This window comes from Chiloscyllium plagiosum, chromosome 15 (assembly GCF_004010195.1).
Source record: "Chiloscyllium plagiosum isolate BGI_BamShark_2017 chromosome 15, ASM401019v2, whole genome shotgun sequence".
In the NCBI taxonomy this organism is placed as follows: Eukaryota; Metazoa; Chordata; class Chondrichthyes; order Orectolobiformes; family Hemiscylliidae; genus Chiloscyllium; species Chiloscyllium plagiosum.
In genome coordinates, this window is record NC_057724.1 from 41,043,556 (window position 1) to 41,063,289 (window position 19,734).

A 19,734-nucleotide genomic window follows, 5' to 3' on the forward strand; every position below is an offset into this window, starting at 1 on the left:
TGTCTTTGTTTGGCTTGTCCTAGGATGGATGTATTGTCCCACTAGGATACTAGTGAGAGAGGGTCATGTCTTTTTGTGGCTAGTTGGTGTTCATGTATCCTGGTGGCTAGTTTTCTGCCTGTTTGTCTAATGCAGTGTTTATTACAGCCAATGGGGAACTTCAAACCAGTGTCTACAGAAAAACAACACATACAGACCAAATATTGAACTACAGAAGTAGTCATCCCAACACCCACAAACGAAGCTGCATCAGAACATTATTTCAATGAGCCAACACACACTGCAGCACAGAGGAACTACGCAGAACAGAGGAAAATTACCTATATCGTGTATTCAAAAAGAATGGGTACTCATTGAACACGGTCCGCTGATTTCTAAGCAACAAACCCAAACAAGCAGACAAAACACATCCAGAAACGCTAGCCACTCTCCCCTAATCAAAGACTTCTCGGAAATGACTGCCAGACAACTCAGACCCCTTGGCATCATGGTAGCCCACAAACCCACCAACACACTAAAACAGTAACTAATGAACTTGAAAGACCCTATACAGACAACAAGCAAAATTAATGTCATTTACAAAATACCATGCAAGGACTGTAACAAACACTACATTGAACAAACAGGCAGAAAACTAGCCACTAGGATATATGAACACCAACTAGCCATAAAAAGACATGACCCTCTCTCACTAGTATCCTCACATACAGATGAGGAAGGACACTACTTCGACTGGGAAAATACATCCATCCTAGGACAAGCCAAAGAAAGACACACACGAGAATTCCTAGAAGCATGGCATTCCAACTGGAACTCTATCAACAAACACATTGAGTTAGACCCCATTTACCACCCCCTGAGAAAAGGAACAGGAAGTGACTTCACCACAGGAAATGACATCACCAACTCAAAGAAACCCAAAAATATAAATAGAAAGCTGGAATTTTCAGCATTGCTTTGCCTGAGGTCCACTGAAGATGTTGCCTAGTAAGGTAACAAAATGCCTGGAAATGAACCTTTTAGCTCAGCAAGCAAACCTACATCCAGTAATAGAGATGTATAGCATAGAAACAGATCACTTCGCTCCAACTCATCCATACTGACCAAGATATCCTAAAATGATTTTATTCCACTTGCCAGTATTTGGCCCATATTCCTCTAAGCCCTTCCTACTCTTGTGTCCATCAAATGCTTTTTAAATGTTGTAATTGTACCAGCCTTCACTACCTTCTCTGGCAGCTTATTCCATACATGCACCACCTGCTGCATGAAAACATTGCCCCTTAGGTCCCTTTTAAATCTTGCCTCTTTCACTTTAAACCCATCCCAATGGGTTTTAGACTTCCCCACCCCAGGGAAAAGACTCATAATTTGTAAACCTCTATAAGGTCACCCCTCAGCCTCCGACACTCCAGGGAAAATAGCCCTAGCCTATTCAACCACTCCCTACAGCTCAAACCCTCCAACTCTGGCAACATCCTTGTAAATCTTTCTGAACCATTTTAAGTTTCACAACATCTTTCCACTTGCAGGGAAAACTGGCCTAACCAATGTCCTGAACAGCTGCAAGACGACCTCCCAGCTCCTGCACTCAATGCTCTGACCAATAATTGAAAGCATACCAAATGTCTTCTTCACTATCCTACCTGCGTGCAACTCCACTTTCACGGAACTCTGAAGGTCTCCTTGTTCAGCACCACTCCCCAGGACCTTACTATTATGTGTATGAATCCAGTCCTGATTTGCCTTTCCAAAATGCAACACCTCACATTTGTCTAAATTAGGGTCCACCTGCCACTCCTTGGTCCATTGACCCATCTGATCAAGGTCCTGTTGTACTTTAAGTTAACCTTCTTCACTGTCCACCACATCACCAATTTTGGTATCATCTGCAAACTTACTAACTGTACCTCTTATTGTCACATCCAAATTGCTTATATAAATGATAAAAAGCAGTGAACCCAACACCGATGCTTGCAGCACACCATTGGTCACAGGCATCCAGTCCAAAAAGCAATCCTCCACCACCTTCTGTCTCCTACCTTTGATTCAATTTTGTATCCAAATGGCTAGCTCTCCCTGTATTGCATGTGATCTAACCTTGTTAATCAGTTTTACCATGCAGATCCTTATTGAACACCTTGCTGAAGTCCATATAGAAAGCATTCACCGTTCTGCCTTCATCAATCTTCTTCATTACTTCTTCAAATAAACTCAATTAAATTAGTGAGACACAATTTCCCACAAAGCCTTGGGAAGGTCGTCTTCCCACTATCCCTAATCAATCCTGCCTTTCTAAATACATGAAAATCCTGTCCATTGAAACCCCTCCAACAACTTACCCATCACTGACATCAGGCTTACGGGTCTCTCGTTCCCTGGCTTTTCCCTACCACCTTTCCAAAATAATTGCACCACGTTAGCCAAGCTCTAGTTTTCCGGCACCTCACCCACGACTATCGATGATATAGATACCTCAGCAAAGGGCCCAGCAGTCACTTCCCGAGCTTCCCACAAAGTTCTGAGGTGCATCTGAGCAGTTTTCAGGGATTTTTCACCTTTACGTGCTTTAAGACTTCCAGCATCTCCTCCTTTGTAATATGGACACTTTTCAAGATATTACTATTTATTTCCCCAAGTTCTCCAGTTTCCATATCATTCTCCACAGTAAATACTGATGTGAAATACTCATCTAGTATCTCATTCAACTCCTGTGATTCCACACAGACAGCCTTGTTGATCTTTAAGGAGGCCTTTTCTCTCCCTAGTTACTCTTACGTCCTTAACGTACTGTAGAATCGCTTTGGATTCTCCTTAACACGAATTGTCAAAGCTATCTCATGTGCCCTTTTTGCCCTCCTGATTTCCCTCTTGAGTAAACTCCTACTGCTCTTGTGCTCCTTGAGGGATTCACTCGATCCTTGCTGTCTATACCTGACATATGCCTCCTTTTTCTTGACCAGAGCCTCAGTTTCTCTAGTCATCCATTATTCCCTGCACCTACCAATCTTACCCTTCAGCCGAACAGGAGCATACTGTCTCTGGACTCTCGGTATCTCACTTTTGGAGGCCTCTCTCTTCTCAGCTACCCTTTTACCTGTGAATAGTTGGTCCCAATCAACTTTTGAAAGTTAGGAGCAAATTACTGCAGGTGCCGCAATCTGTAATGAAAACAAAAGTGCTGGAAATCATAGGGGGCAGACAGCATCTATGGAGAGTCAGCAAGCTAATGTTTCAAGTGTAGATGACTCTTCATCAGAACTGCCGTGAAGTGTGAGGGGACAAACATTTATGCTATATCGGGGTGGTTGAGTGGTGGGGAAGAAAGGGTATTGATAATGCAGATTAAGTGATTGGAATATGAGAATGACAGAACAACGGCGTGTCTAACTGCCAAACTGGAAAGAACAGATAGTCCCACTTAAGGTGGGGTGGGGGGACATGCCTGACCCCCTACAGTGTACAATTTTTTAAAGTTCTTGGCTAATACCATTAAAATTGGCCTTCCTCCAATTGAGAATTTAACGTTTGATCTGGACTATCTTTTTCGATAACTATTTTAAAACTAATAAAATTATGATCACTGGCACCAAAGTGCTTCCCACTGACACCTCAGTCACTTGCCCTGCCTTATTTCCTAAGAGAAGGTCAAGTTTTGCTCCTTCTCTAGTAGTACGTCCATACACTGAAGAAGAAAAATTTCTTGCATACACTTAAATATTATGGCAGTCCCAAACAATGTTTGGAAAGTTAAAATCCCCTACCATTATAACCCTGTTATTCTTACAGATAACTGAGATCTCCTCACAAATTTGCTTCTCAATTTCCTGCTGACTAATGGGGGCCTGTAGTACAATCCCAATAAAATGATCATCCCTATTTTATTTCTCAGTTCCACTCAAATAACTTCACTGAACATACTCCCTGGAATATCCTCCCTAAAGTACGGCCATAATGTAATCCCTAACCAAAAATGCCATCCCCCTCATCTCTTGCACCCCCTTTCTATCCTTTTTGTAACATCTATACCCTGGAACATTAAGCTGTCAGTCCAGTCCTTCTCTAAGCCACATTTCTCTAATAGCTATGATATCCCAGTCCCATGTTCCTAACCATGCCCTGAGTTCATCTGCCTTACCTGTCAGACATCTTGCATTGAAATAAGTGCAATTTAATTTGTCAGCCCTCCCCCATTCTCTGCCTTGTCTCTGCCTGCCTTGACTGTTTGACTTTCTCTTATTAAAACTGACCTAGCTACTTATGCAATGCAACCTACAAAAATATTCTGGTACTGCAAATGTACATTTAGACAAATAGTATGTATATCACACATGAACATTGCACAAGTGTGGTGACATAGTAATACAGAAACAGTATAATAAATCTGACAATCAAATTTCCATCCTTACCTGGATAGAGAAACAACTCCAATCAAACTCACAAAGCTCTCTGAGTATCTCAAGGGTAAACCATATCTCATCCAGCTCGTAAAATTATCTTACTCGGTTTGAGTTCAATCTGTACAATCATAACAAAGAATCAAGATTTCTAATCCTGCTTCATTCCTTCTACTGGTGATATTTCCTAAGGACCTATTTTTGGCACTTATCTCCGTGGTTAGCACTGCTGCCCAACAGCACCAGGGACCTCTAGCCTTGGGTACTGTATGGAGTTTGCATATTCTCCTCGTATCTGCGTGGGTTTCCTCCAATATCCTCCCACAGTCCAAAGATGCGCAGGGTAGGTGGACTGGCCATGCTAAATTGCCCATAGTGTCCAGGGATGTGCAGGCTATGTGAATTAGCCATGGGAATCGCAGGGTTACAGGGACAGGATGGGGGGGTGGTGGGTCTGGGTGGAATACTCTTGGGAGGGTCGGTGTGGACCTGATTGGCCGACTGTCCTGCTTCCACACTGTACAGATTCTATGATTCTAATCGAATCTACGTGGTGCCTCTAAGTAAAATCATAGAAAAGTTACAATGTTAGTTTTCATATAAATGCTAATGACACCCAGCTATATCTCACTATCACTTCTTTTGGGTCCTCCACTGTTGCCAAATTTTCAAAGTGTTAACTCTACATCTAGACCAGCAGAAGAAATTTATCTTCAATTTAACATTAGGGAAATGGAGGCTATGGTTTTTGTTTCCAACTCTAACCAACATCTCTTAAACATCAAGTTTATCTCTCTCTCTCTGGCAACAGTTTGAGACTGGCCATTCTGTTCACAATTTGGTGTAGTGCTTGATTCTAAGGTGAGCTTATCTCACATTCATACCATTACTAAGGCTGCCAACTTTCACCGCAGCAGTATCATCTACCTCAGCTATTCTGCTGCTGAAATACTCATTCATGTTTTTTTTATCTCCAGACTCGACTATTCCAACCATTCTTGGCTGGTCTGCCATATTCTTGGATTCATAAATTTGAAGTCATCCAAACCTCTGAAGCCCATGTTTTAACTTGCATCAAGATCCATTCACCTAAAATCCCATGCTTGTTTACAGACACTGAATTGTAGGCAAGCAATATTTTGATTTAAAAGTTCTCACTTTGTGTTCAAATTTCTCTATGGTCTTTCTCCTTTGTAAATCCAAAACTCTCGATACATGTAAAGTAAAATAAAAAACTGCAGATGCTGGAAATGTGAAATAAAGAAACAGAAATTGCTGGAGAAACTCAGTAGGTCTGGCAGCATCTGTGGGGAGAGAAACAGAGGTAATGTTTCAGGTCTAGTGACCTTTTTTCACAACTTAGTTGCATGCACTCTTATAATTCCACTCTCTTGAGTATCTCCAGTTTTAGTTGCTTCATCACTGATGATCATGCACCAAGCCCTGGGCTCTAAATTCTGTAATACATTCCCTAAATTGTCTGCTTCTTTAACTTGCTTTCCTTCTGTAAGATAATTCTCAAAACCTAATCTTATTTGATCAAGCTTCTGATCATCTGACCTAATATCTCCTTATGGGATTCAAAATGTCATATTTTTGTTTTATAATCCTCTACTGAAGAACCCAGGGACATTATTATGTTAAAAGTTCACTGTATAACAGTATTTGTGTATGAATATGCTAATATTGTTTACCATTTAATAATCTAAGATCAATAGCAAGTATCTGCAACAGTACATTAACAGTCACATCAGTAAATATCACAAGACTTAAGTCACAAACAGCAGAGCCAGACTCCATTGTGCTACTCTGCTGGATGCTAATGGGACTGGATTTAACCTACATTCAAGCAGACAAATCTGAGTTTATGGAAGGTGCTGAATTGTGACTGTGGGGACAGGTTACATATCATTTGAAAGGGTGCCTCCCCTCTCCTCCATTCACATATCACTATCAGTTACAAAACCAAACATTTCAGCATTATGTAGTAACACAGTTCTTAGGAATTTCAAGATGGAATCACAATTACTGTATTTTGGCAGTCTATTCAGAATGTGTTCTTTAGCCAGAAATTAGTGTGAAGGCTTTGATTTACAAAACATTGTAGTATCTGTGCAATCCATTTTCTGTGTGAGCACCAAAAGCCTGAAATCAGAATCAAGCTTGCCATCCAATTAGTTATCCAGGGCCTCAGTTAAACTTTAAGCAGCAAAGTATTTTAATCTCCTTTTCCACATACAGGTGAAAATGAAGTGAAAGAATTAAAAAGAAATCTTTATCTTTTAGGTTTGCAGTGTTTGCACTTTTTTTATGTTGCTAACCCATGTATCAGAGTTGCCTCTCTGTGATGACAGGATTAATTCAGGGCTCTCCAGGTCAGCAGAGCAAGCTATGACTGTTCAAATCTCCGTGTGGGTAAACAAACAAGCCATTACTTCCTCCCCGGGGAAATGAAAAGAGAACAACATATATTGTGTCCTTAAACATTCACTCCAATTGCCAGAAGCGCTGAATTGATACTGACTTGTCCAAGAAGATTTGTGCTAAGTTTCTGTTCATTAGTGCTTAAGACACAAACTCCAAAGAAAAGCTATTAATCCTATTTATTTACAAAAATAACCCTCCTTACCTAAATCCACCCACACATGGTTTCATTCTTAGTTCAAATAAATATTGTGTTCAGTATCTTAAAAAGAGAGCTATTCTATGATTTCATAACATGTCTGTGTTCTATTTATTTAATGTTTATTTGCTGTAAACTTTGACTATTCATCCATTTAATTTTAATTTGTATTAGATATGTGACTCAAAGTTAAAAAATCAAAGCATCATTCCAGATGGCTTTGTATTAGGCACGAACAAAGCTGGGTGACTGTTCGAAGGGGGGAAAAACAGTCAGTGGAGGGATCCCCTGTGGTCGTTCCTCTGAAAATCATGTATACCATTTTAGATACTGTTGAGGAGGACGACTTACCAGGTGTATGCAGTGGGGCCCAGAGGCTGTCCCTGTTGCACAGAAGGGAAGGAGGGAAAGGAGGAGAGTGTTAATCATTGGGGACTCAATAGTTAGAGGCTCAGATAGAAAGTTTGTTGGGAGTGAACAAGACTCGCAGTTAGTGTGTTGCCTCCCAGGTGCCAGGGTCCGTGATGTCTCGGATCGTATCTTTGGGGCCCTGAAGGGAGAGGGTGACCAGCCTCAAGTCATTATCCATGTAGATACCAACAACTTAGGTAGAAAGAGGGATAGGGATGTAAGGCAGGATTTCAGGCAGCTAGGGTGGAAGCTGAGAGCGAGAACAAACAGAGTTGTTATCTCTGGTTTGTGACCCGTGCCACGTGATAGCGAGGCAAGGAATAGGGAGAGGTATCAGCTGAACACGTGGCTGCAAGGATGGTGCAGGAGAGAGGGTTTCAGGTTCTTGGATAATTGGGGTTCATTCTGGGGAAAGTGGGACTTGTACAAACAGGACAGTCTTCACTTGAACCAGAGGGGTACTAATATCCTGTTTGGGAAATTAGCTGGTGCTATTAGTGTGGGATTAAACTAGCTCAGCAGGGTGATGGGAACCGGAGGTGTAGTTGCAGTGCACAGGAGGAAGAGAGTAGGAAGGACAGGGATAGGATTTCAGGGTCACAGGAATGTGCTGGCAGACAGAAAACTGATTTGAAGTGTGTCTACTTCAACGCCAGAAGTATCCGAAATAAGGTAGGTGAGCTTGCAGCATGGATAGGTACCTGGGACTTCAATGTTGTGGCCATTTCGGAGACATGGATAGAGCAGGGTGAGGAATGGGTGTTGCAGGTTCCAGGGTTTAGATCTTTCAATAAGAACACGCAAGATGGTAAAAGAGGGGGAGGCGTGGCCTTGTTAGTCAAGGATAGTATAATGGTGGCTGAAAGAACTTTTGATGAGGACTTGTCTACTGAGGTAGTGTGGGCTGAGGTTAGAAACAGGAGAGGAGAGGTCACACTGCTTGGAGATTTTTATAGGCCTCTGCAGAGTTCCAGGGAGGTGGAAGAGAGGATTAGCAAAATTATTCTGGGTAGGAGTGAAAGGAGCAGGGTGGCCATTATGGGGTCTTTAACTTCCCCAACATTGAAATGCTATAACTCCAGTACATCAGATGGATCAGTTTTGTCCAATGTGTACAGGAGGGTTTCCTAACACAGTATGTCAAAGTGCTGACAAGAGGGGAGGCCACACTCGATCTGGTGCTTGGTAATGAACCAGGCCAGGTGTTTGATTTAGTTGTATGTGAGCACTTTAGAGAGAGTGCCCATAATCCAGTTACGTTTAGTTGAGCGGTGGAAAGGGATAGGTACATGCCACAGGTCAAGAGTTATTGATGGGGCAAGGACAATTATAATGCGATTAGGCAAGACTTAGGATGCATAGAATGAGGTAGCAAAGTGCAGGGGATGCAGACAATGGAAATGTGGAGTTGGTTTAAGGAACAGATATTGCGTGTCCTTGATAGGTATGTCCCTGTCAGGCAGGGAGGAAGTGATAAGGTAAGAGAACCGTGGTTTACTACAGCAATTGCATCTCTTGTTAAGAAGAAGAAGGAGGCTTATGTGTTGATGAGGCAAGATGGTTCAGATGAGGAAATGGAGAGTTACAGATCAGCTAAGAAGGATTTAAAGAGAGAGTTAAGAAGAGCAAAGAGAGGACACAAGCAGTCTTTAGCAAATAGAATAAAGGAGAACCTTAAAGCTTTCTATAGATATGTGAGGAATAAAAGGATGATTAGGGTAGGAATAGGGCCAGTCAAAGACAGAAGTGGGAAGTTGAGTGTGGACCCTGCTTAGATCGGAGAGATGCTAAACGAACATTTCTCATTGGTTTTCACTCAGGAAAAGGAGAACGTTGTAGAGGAGAAGAATGAGGTACGAGATATTAGACTAGAAAGGATCGAGGTTAGTTACGAACAGGTGTTATCAATTCTAGAAGGAGTGAAAGTAGACAAGTCCCTTGGGCCGGATGGAATTTATCAGAGGATTCTCTGGGAAACTAGAGAGGAGATAGCAGAGCCTTTGGCTTTGATATTTGAGTCGTCATTGTCTACAGGCTTGGTACCAGAGGACTGGACGATTGCAAATGTTGTGCCCTTGTTCAACATTCAGTACTCTGCAATCTCTACTGAGTAGAGATGACCCAAGTAATTATAGACCAGTGAGCCTTACTTCTGTTGTAGGAAAGGTTTTGGAAAGGATTATAAGAGATAAGATTTATAATCATCTTGCAAGCAACAATTTGATTTCAGATAGTCAACATGGTTTCGTTAAGGGCAGGTCGTGTCTCACAAACCTCATTGAGTTTTTTGAGAAGGTGACCAAGCATGTAGATGAGGGTAGTGCAGTTGAAGTGATATACATGGACTTCAGTAAAGCCTTTGATAAGGTTCCACATGATAGACTGTTGGAGAAAATGCAGAGGCATGGAATTGAGGGTGATTTAGCAGTTTGGATTAGAAACTGGCTTTCTGAAAGAAGGCAGCAAGTGGTGGTTGATGGAAAATATTCAGCCTGGAGTCCGATTACTAGTGGTGTGCCACAAGGATCTGGTTTGGGACCACTGGTGCTTGTCATTTTTATAAATGACTTAGACGCAGGCATAGGTGGATGGATTAGTAAATTTGAAGACAACACTAAAGTCGGTGGAGTAGTGGACAGTTTGGAAGAATGTTACAGGTTGCAGGGGGACTTGGATAAACTGCAGAATTGGGGTGAGAGGTGGCAAATGGGGTTCAATGCAGCTAAATGTGAGGTGATGCACTTTGGGAAGAATAACAGGAAGGCAGAGTACTGGGTTGATGGAAAGATTCTTGGTAGTGTGAATGTGCAGAGGGATCTTGGAGTCCATGTACACAGATCTCTGAAAGTTGCCACCCAGGTGGATAGTGCTGTTAAGAAGGCATACGGTGTGTTAGGTTTTACTGGTGAAGGGATTGAGTTCCGGAGCCGCAATATCATGCTGCAACTATACAAAACGCTGGTGCAGCCACACTTGGAATATTGTGTACAGTTCTGGTCCCCATATTTTGGGAAGGATGTGGAAGCATTGGAAAAGGTGCAGAGGAGATTTACCAGGATGTTGCCTGGTCTGGAGGGAAGGTCTTATGAGGAAAGGCTGAGAGACTTGGCTCTTTTCTCATTGTCAAGAAGAAGGCTAAGAGAGGATTTGATAGAGACATGCAAGATGATCAGAGGATTAGATAGGGTAGACAGTGAAAGTCTTTTTCCTAGGATGATGGCGTCAGCGTGTACGAGGGGGCATAACTACAAATTGAGGGGTGATAGATTTAAGACAATGTCAGAGGCAAGTTCTTTACGCAGAGTGGTAAGGGCATGGAATGCCCTACCTGCTAATGTAGTCAACTCAGCCACATTACGGAGATTGATACAATCCTTAGATAAGCACATGGATGATTTTGGGATGGTGTAGGGGGACGAGCTGAGAACAGTTCACAAGTCGGCGCAACATCGAGGACCGAAGGGCCTGTTCTGCGCTGTATTGTTCTGTGCTCTATGTTCTATTCCAGACTATATATTTTTGTTGTCTTCTCCACCCAATGTGACCATAAACTTTTAGAAAGAACAAGACAAACTAAATCCCAAAACTCGCTCCATTTCCTGTCCATCAACAGATCCCACTGATCATCACACCAAATCTAACCTTCAATTTATTTCTCAGGTGCCACAGATTCGGGCATGAATTTTTGCCATGACAGAGATCAGGCATATGCATAGCTCATGGAGGCAGTTAGTCATTTAAATGATCAACTACCTCCATGCCAATCCGACTTTTACATGCCTGCAGTGTGGAACCTGATGAGTCCAAAGCAGGAGAGACCAAGGTCGATATGTATTTTGGGTAGCCAAGTTACACCTTTGAAGAAATCAGGGACTCTTTTGGATCTAATCTCGAACACCTTTGAGGGAAGATAAGGCAGCTTTCTGAAGAAGTAAAGATCCCTTTAGGAGAGATAGTGTGCCCCTTTGAGTAAAGTGCCCATTGGTAAAGTTAGACATGACTGTGCTTAAGCCTGTTGAGATAATCAGGGTGTTATGGTGATAAAGATGCAAGAGGATAAAGTTATGTTCAGCCAGATCAATGTGCCTGGTGACATTTGCCTGAGAGCCATCACTGTAGACTTTGTGCAACATGACTGCTTTGTCAACCTATCTTTTTCATAATGGGATGTCTATTAATTGAGCAATTTGTTTGACAGTTCCAAGTGTTTATAGAATAGAAATGTTGTTTTCTTAAGGGATCAAGTACTCAAGTGTTTTCAAAAGAGATTAATGAAAGGAATTTCAATTTTTTGAATTTACTTTTTTTGATTACTAGCATCATCAATAGACAAATCACTTTATGTTAATATTGTTACTGAAGTCTGCCATGAATACTCGATGGATTGGAATGGGAAAGGAAGGACAAAATGCTTTGGGTGGTGGGCAAAGATTGCCCTCTTTGCCATGGAAATATGAAGGTTTACATGGAATGGGTAAGGGGGGAAGACAAGCATGGCAAGTATGAGACCTATGTTGACATTGGTGGTGACAGGGATAATATGAGGTATGGGTATTGGACACATGCTGGTATGGAGATTAGGAGGGGTGTTAGGTGTGGGTATGGAGCACAGGCTATCTTGGAAAGCATGGGAGACCACGAAGGAGTTGAGTGGGGGCTTACGATGGTATGTATTAGCATGAATGGAAATATGTATTGTGGAGGGGGGTGCAAGGAGAGGTGACTGCAGAATGATTCATTTTTGATCAATTTTAAACAGTACCAGCACAGCAAGGCAAGCCTTCTGGGCAGTCTGCACTCATGTTTGGGTTGCTCTGCCTGACTTCCAGGAAGCTCAGTCATCCTGGAAGGAAAATCCAAAGTTCTAGGACACTTTTCTTGAGTTGTAGTTGCACAGCTGCAAAATGTCCTGTCTCCACGCTCACAATCTGGGACTCAAAATCAACATCTAGTTCTGACCCCTGTTCAGCCCTTATCTTCACATTCAGCCAAATCTACATGTTCAAACCCTGTCAGTAGTGTGAGTACACTCCATGAAGCACACAGATACAGGCTACGTCATTGATAGAGCAAGGCTGTTCTGATTGTAAAATATATAAAGCTGGCTTCACAGTAGTTTCTTATCACCTTCCCTTTTCCACAAGTACTATTCCCAGTGGGAACACATGAATCGGGCAACAGTTATGGAAATGGAAATCGGCAGTCTTGCTGACATGAAACTTTGAAATTCAGCTCAGGGTCAACTGTGACATCAAGACTTGGAATGACCAATTCTCACAATCTTCCAACTCATTGTAAAGCGATAAAGAATCAAATTGCTTGACATCCCCGGGGAGAGGGGAAATTTTTTTCCTTTCAGTCAAACATTCTGTACACCACCATCTTCCTTTACTCCTCCTGTGTCAGAGACAGGGATTATCAGCTGACAAAAGGAGAAGTTAACTGCAACTCAACACTCATTTCCATCTTCACACACAGTTGCAAATTTACTTTCTTACAGCACTTCTAGCAGAGCACTGCTGCTTATTTTTGGAAAGCTTTACTGTTGAGTAGAAACATATCCCAAATTCTGTGTTGTGCAAATGACTCCCACACTCCCTCACTGAAGCTATTTGCCTGTTCTAATCTAATGAATGACTGAAGTGTGTGTGCACCTGTTTGAAGTGTTACATTTTCCAATGTGTCTTTATGCAGTCTGTCTGCTGACAAGCTGCTACACAGAACTCATTATTCTCACTAGTGTAATTTAACACAGATGTATAAATCTCACTGTCAAGAATGCCTGAATTTGTCATGTAGCAACCGTAGTCCTGTCAACTCTGATATTATCTAATATTCAGCACTCTCTACTTTATTCAAGTCCCTGCAGCTTCCCAGCAGTACCCTGAAATATTATTTTCAGATAGATTTCAAGCAGATTTCAGTTGACTGGGGCAGTGGAGCACCCATTTCAATGACGACAGTATTGAAGAGGCAATGCCACAACGTTGTTCACATGTTCTTCATTTCTCTGGGAAAATAGATGATTTGCTTTTGAAATAGCCCGGTAAAGAACAAATTATGCTGATAGTTATATCTCTGATCATTTTCCATAGTGTTCAAGGATGTGTAGGTTTGGTGCATTAGTCAGGGGAAATATAGAGTATAGTGCATAGGGTGGGGGAATGGGTCTGGGTGAGTTACTCTTTGGAGGGTTGGTGTGGACTTATTGGGCCAAATTGCCTGTTTCCACACTGTAGGGATTCTACGATTCTATGACAACATACAGAAATGGCTTAAAATCATTATGAGGTTCTCTTTTAAAAGCAATTGCGTGTGTCCCAACCTACAGATCTAAAATGGTCCAATGCATTCAGTATCTATCTCTAACACAGGTGCCATGCTCTGTCAAGCCTAAATAATTTTGTGTGTCACTCCCATCTTCAAGCCCACTTCTGGGAGAGTGTCGCAGCCAGGCACAGAGATCTTTGCAGACTAATCAGAAACTCAAAATGGAACACTTCCTGACTCTTCCATTACCTTAACTCATGGTTGGCACGGCACTTCAGCTATGCGCACACTAGAATTTTGGATTATTGACTATGTCTTAACTCTCCACTAAGTAAATGGAAAATGATTTGCACATTGGAAGTGCATTTTTGAGGCCTTGTTAGAAGACAGTTAGAAAATATGCACATGATTGGTTAATTGCGCATGAAAACAATCTGAAAGTAAACCAATGTCAAAAAAAGCTCAGTTAGACAATGGCAGTTCTTTTATGCTTAGGAAGAGAGATTGAGCCAAGTGTTATTTGCTTTGACTGTTATTCTATTATGTTCACTTGTTATGTAAGAAATAATGCAATTTAATATTTTGTATCATCTCATCAAGCATTTGTCAGTATGTTTTTGAAAAGGCTGGAGAAGTGCACAAGGCTGTCAGAAGTCATTATATCTAGTTCAGATCACAAGGAGACCCTAATTTTGCAACAGCAGATTCTATCATTAATTAGTGGTAAATGAGCCATTCTGAACATTTTGGGATATAAGAGAGAGGAGGATTTTAGCCCCAGAAAGTGGCGTTGGTTTGGGACTCAGATTTGATACTCTCCAGCTGCAAATTTACCTGGAATTGTTGAGTGAGAAATCTCCGTGATGCTGTTGGGTAAGTGAGGCTAATACAGTCAATTAACAATGAAGCAAATCCAGTATTTCCGCTTTTACCAATCAGCAAATGGGTTTCCTGAGTTGTTTGGAATGCTCCTGGATCATACAAAATAAGAACACTGCAGGGAGCCATTGTTAATTGAAACTGACAGGTTTGGAGGTCTGTAAGAGTGAAAAACTGCATAGTTACTGTGTTGAGATACTGCAAAGATCTTGTGCTTACAACATTTGATCAGAGTCAGATTTCATAGCTTAACAGGTGATTTCTGGAATTCTATTCAGCCAACTGGAACATGATATACGTTATCTACTTCCTAGTTGTTAACTTTCACTGCCACATGGGGGCAAACATGGAGCTCTACCTTGGCCCTCTAATCAGAAACAAGAGAAGCAGCAAAAAAAACCAGCACCAGGAACAACACCAGTAACAGCACGAAATTCTTTCTCCTCAGCCACATGCTGGTCCCCTGGAGAAGCTTGGAGAAGGAAACAACTCAAATACAGTCAGCTTTGTTATCATGTCTGAGCACCAGTGTGTCTGGAAGTTCAAAGTTTCATTGCAGGTTATTGTTTAATGTTACAGCCTCTTAGTTGAAATTATTTAATGTTGAGATAGACAGACTTTTAGTCCCTCAGGTAATTCTCAGAGTTGAAACTAAAGATTAACAGGATTGGAATGAATGGTGGAGCAGGCCTAACAAACCAAATAATCGCCTTCTACTTCTGTTTCCTATATCCTCAAGACCTCATTCATTGTGGACTCTGTGGTAAAACGAGACTCATGTAAATCATGATAAAGCAACATTTAGGATGCATTAGGATGGCACAGTGGCTCAGTCGGGCATAAGCCCTTCTTCAGGAAGAAGGGTTTATGCCCAAAACGTCGATTCTCCTGCTCCTTGGATTCTGCCTGACCTGCTGCGCTTTTCCAGCAACACATTTTTCAGCTCTGATCTCGAGTACCTGCAGTCCTCACTTTCTCACAGTGGCTCAGTGGTTAGCACTGTGCCAGGGACCCTCAGGGTCACTGCATGCAGTTTACAGATTCTCCCCGTGTCTGTGTAGGTTTCTTCTGGATGCTCGGGTTTCCTCCTACCATCCAAAGATATGCAAGTTAGGTGGATTGGCCAAGGTAATTGTCTATTATGTTCAGGGATTTGTAGATTAAATGGGTTAGCCATGGGAAATGCAGGGTTACAGAATTAAATGTACAATTTGCAGAATATAATCCTTATACTAAATGTGAAAAGGCAATTATTGAGAATGATGATTACATTTTTAGGATACAATATCCAAGAACAAGGCACCATGGTGGACTAAAGGAAGACAAGGGCCATGAATGCATTTCTAGCAGTGTAGTGTGTACATGACACTTCTCAGGTATAGTGATTCAAGTAAGAGAAAAATATTTTTAACAAGTTAGCCAGTATTGCACAACGCATACGAGAGCTTTCGAAGAAAGGTTAGCAACAGTATTGTGGTCTGGAAAAGACTGCAAATTTTGAGATGATTAGAAAAAAAACTATTTTCTACTGATTTTTCAGCATATAGCAATCTAAGCTTATTCACTGTTTTGGTCATTACTGGTAGGCCACACCTACTACAAATGTCCCTCACATCCCCTTGTGTGAATTCTCTTTAAGAGAGAGAAAGTAGAATTTTGAGTGTAAAGTATTGATTGTGTTGAGAGGGGGCAAATCGCATTGATTGGGGTAGGTAACTGTCACGCATAGCAGTGAGATGTCAATGTCATTAAATGTTGATGTTGGCTGTTCTGATGGGAATTTGAGGAGTATCTCAAAAAAGATAAATGATTGGAGACACAAGTGTGTTGCTATGAAGACTGCTGTGCAAGGAAATGTAGGTATGTCAGATTGTAGCGATTGGCACCTTAAAGTCACACATCTCTTCCCTTAGAGGAGCTTGGGCCTTCTGAAATTTTCTTGCCATTTGTATGGTTGGTGAAACTTCAGCCATGTCAGGATCTCTTTGTTTAGAGATGGTTCTTTTGATAATGTATGGACTGTTATCATTCTTACACTCTGTGATTGATTGGGACCTGGAAGTAATATGTTAACATTATGGCTGAGTTAAAGAGCCATTGCAAATCTATCACAATGATGAAAAGATTCACAACACATTGCAGTATGATTCCACACGCCCCCATTGTTGCATTAAAATTGTACCAAATATCTAGATTCTCAATTATTTTTAATAAGCTGACACTCAGCAGCTTGTCACACTCTCTTACTACCCATCCAAAAATATCTTTCCATTTGCTTTGACAAAATCCAATAGGAATTATCCAAAACCATTTAACATCTTAATCACATTGCTGGGCTACACTTGAACCCAGATCCCAAAAATGAAGTGAAAGTATTCCAAGATATGTCACCCAGTTACCCAGATTAAAGATTAAAGAAATGTAAACATTAATACTTCAGATTCGCAACAATTCACTAACCAGTTTGGCAGAAGTATAATTCATGAAGGAACGAACAGTTTATTACCTCATGCCAGACATTACATTAGAGGTTTGGAGACTTCAGATAATGTATCAGTCATGTCACCACACAATCTAATTAAACATCAGAGAACAAAACTCACAAAGTTTGCTGTTTCTTACCCAGAACACCAACACGGTAGTTGAGTGTGATTACAATAACATTGCCATAGCTTGCCAATATGCTGCCATCAATCATATTTCCCGTCCCCTCCATGTAAGAGCCTCCATGAATGTACACCATGACTGGCTTAGGCCCACTATCACGGATATCTGCAACAGAAGAAACAGGAGGACAACCAAGTGACACCTCGCTCAAGTAGCGATAATGAAGGCAATATTGGCCAGAACCACAATGACTTATCTAACACATACAGACTTCAAATAAAAGGCACCATTTACCAGTCACACACTCCAATCACCAAGCATCAACAAACAAATTAAAATACTGCATGAACCAGGTATCAATACACCACAGTTGGTGGACACATATATCAGGGCATTGACACCTGGTAATCAATGGGCATGCACATATTGCCAACACTAGGCATTAAAATGCCAAAGGGGGCATCAACACATGATGTACATTGAGAAACAATATGTCACATTCATCAGGCACAAGAAAATCTGCCAACAGACACACTGCAGATACCAGGAATTAAGTGCAATAGGAAAATCCAGAGTGGTGCCATGAATTTATTTGCTTCAAACACTTTTTTTTTAAAAATGAAGACAAAATCACCACCATAGTTTGAAAAGAGGTGAAATGTACATGTTGGGTTTCTATCACTAACAGTCCCCAATTAGTTTGGTAATTTAGTATCAAATGAAGGCAATGATGGCTGTTAGTCATCACGGGATGTTTCTTGGTTCATAAATTTCATAAACCAGGTTATGACCACCCCAGTCCACCCGAAAACATTGATCGAGAAACATTATATCATCTTGATTTCAGTTGTGAAAAGTGTGCACCATATTTACCAACACCTCATGCCAGACACCTCAACCCTTTTTGAAAATGATGACACAGCCAACATTTATTATTCAAAATGTAATGGGGAACGCAAACTGATACTACTTTCTTTAGCAAATACATGACTAAACTGTACTCAATAATTTGCTGACTCCTGACAATAATCCACATTGTTTCTAGTTTTGTAGGGAAGGCATTTTAAAGCACAGGCAGCAAATACAAAAAAAAATTATTAACAAGTTAGGTGTAACTCCAACATAGTGTCGAGGAAAAAGACAAATTCAAATGGAAAAGGTCAAGATCCCCTGCCAGGTGTTATACTGGAATCTAATTCAGGATTTTGAAGACTTTAAAAATAGAATAATCAATCTCCAAGAATGAGTTCCAGACATTAATAATCAGTTTTGCTAATCTTCAGTGTCAAGAAATCAGAATTTCCTGATTCTATTCTGAATTTCTGAGCAGATGTGTCTCAGCACTCCAAAATCCCCTTTCCTGAACAGTATGCAAGGTTCAAAGTTCATAGATGTTCCTGACATGAAATAGTCTCCCAATGTACTCTGTCTGGACGCAGCATGCAGAAACAACATTTCAACAAAGTTTCAATGTGGTGCTGGGGCAATGGACTGCAGCCTGCAAACTTAAGATGGGCATACATTGTGGAAAAGAAAAAGAGGGTGGACACAGGTTTCCGATGATGAAATCATGTTTTAGCTGCTGACACGTTTTGTACAGGATGTGAACAATGGATTTGAGAGTTAAGGGATTGGGTAAAGGAACTGGGAAGAAATATTGCTTTTGGTGGGGCAGTAAACTGATGTAAGTATGTATTTTCAACTCACATATGGGCAACATGGATGTCATTAATCATGGGAGGGACAAAAGCAAATTATGCTTGACTTAAGTTCTGTAAAGCATACACTGGAAATGCTGTGCACCATCAGCCCACTACTACTGATACCTGGCACTGGCATATATCTGCAGCACACTTTCATGTTTTTTTTCACACATAACAGACATTTAACACCAATGTGCAAATACACAAAACACAAAAAGGGTGTGTACAAGGAGGAGTTAGGGGCCCAGTAACTGTCATAGATATAAAGTAACAGACAGCAGCTACTATTGAACACAATGGATGAGGGAGAAGAAATGGAATTCCATTATTGGCTGCCTCTTTTGTCATTCACAGGCTGTTACCTACCTGGGAAACATGTTGTTTCACATACTGTCCTCTCAAAACCCACCTCCTTATCTTTCTGACAAGACTACAGAAGAGCTGGGCTCTTTAGATTGTGAATTGAAGCTTAAGCAAACCCGGAATCATCTTGAGTTGGACTTTATAATCATCAATGAAGATGCCACTGAATTTTTGAAAATTTCTTAACTTTCCCTATGATGATGAAGGAAACTTTTAATATCAGTGGCATCCAACATACCCTGACGCATCTTGCTATGATATTCTACATGCAGAAATATTTTCCAGGATTGTAAATATTTTTCAATTGAGACATTATACATAATTTAAATAAAGAAGCATAAAATTGACATAACCAACTCTTGTAAATTATGTATTCTATCATGACTGACCAGTCAAATTGGCAAGTAGAGATCAGTTCAGATAAATTCATGTTAAAGCAGTATGAAGTCAAATAGAAATCTTGGGAGTAATTCACCAAATA

General features: G+C 41.0%; 1 protein-coding gene across 6 annotated transcripts in view; it reads right to left on the minus strand.

The window, feature by feature from the left end:
* nlgn3a (neuroligin 3a) overlaps positions 1-19,734 on the minus strand; it is a 292,218-nt gene that overhangs the window by 136,315 nt on the left and 136,169 nt on the right. For all 6 annotated transcript variants that reach the window (XM_043704767.1, XM_043704765.1, XM_043704766.1 and 3 more), the window contains one exon: positions 17,203-17,352. In XM_043704767.1, the coding sequence (XP_043560702.1) occupies positions 17,203-17,352 (150 nt within the window). The remainder of the gene's footprint in view (positions 1-17,202; positions 17,353-19,734) is intronic.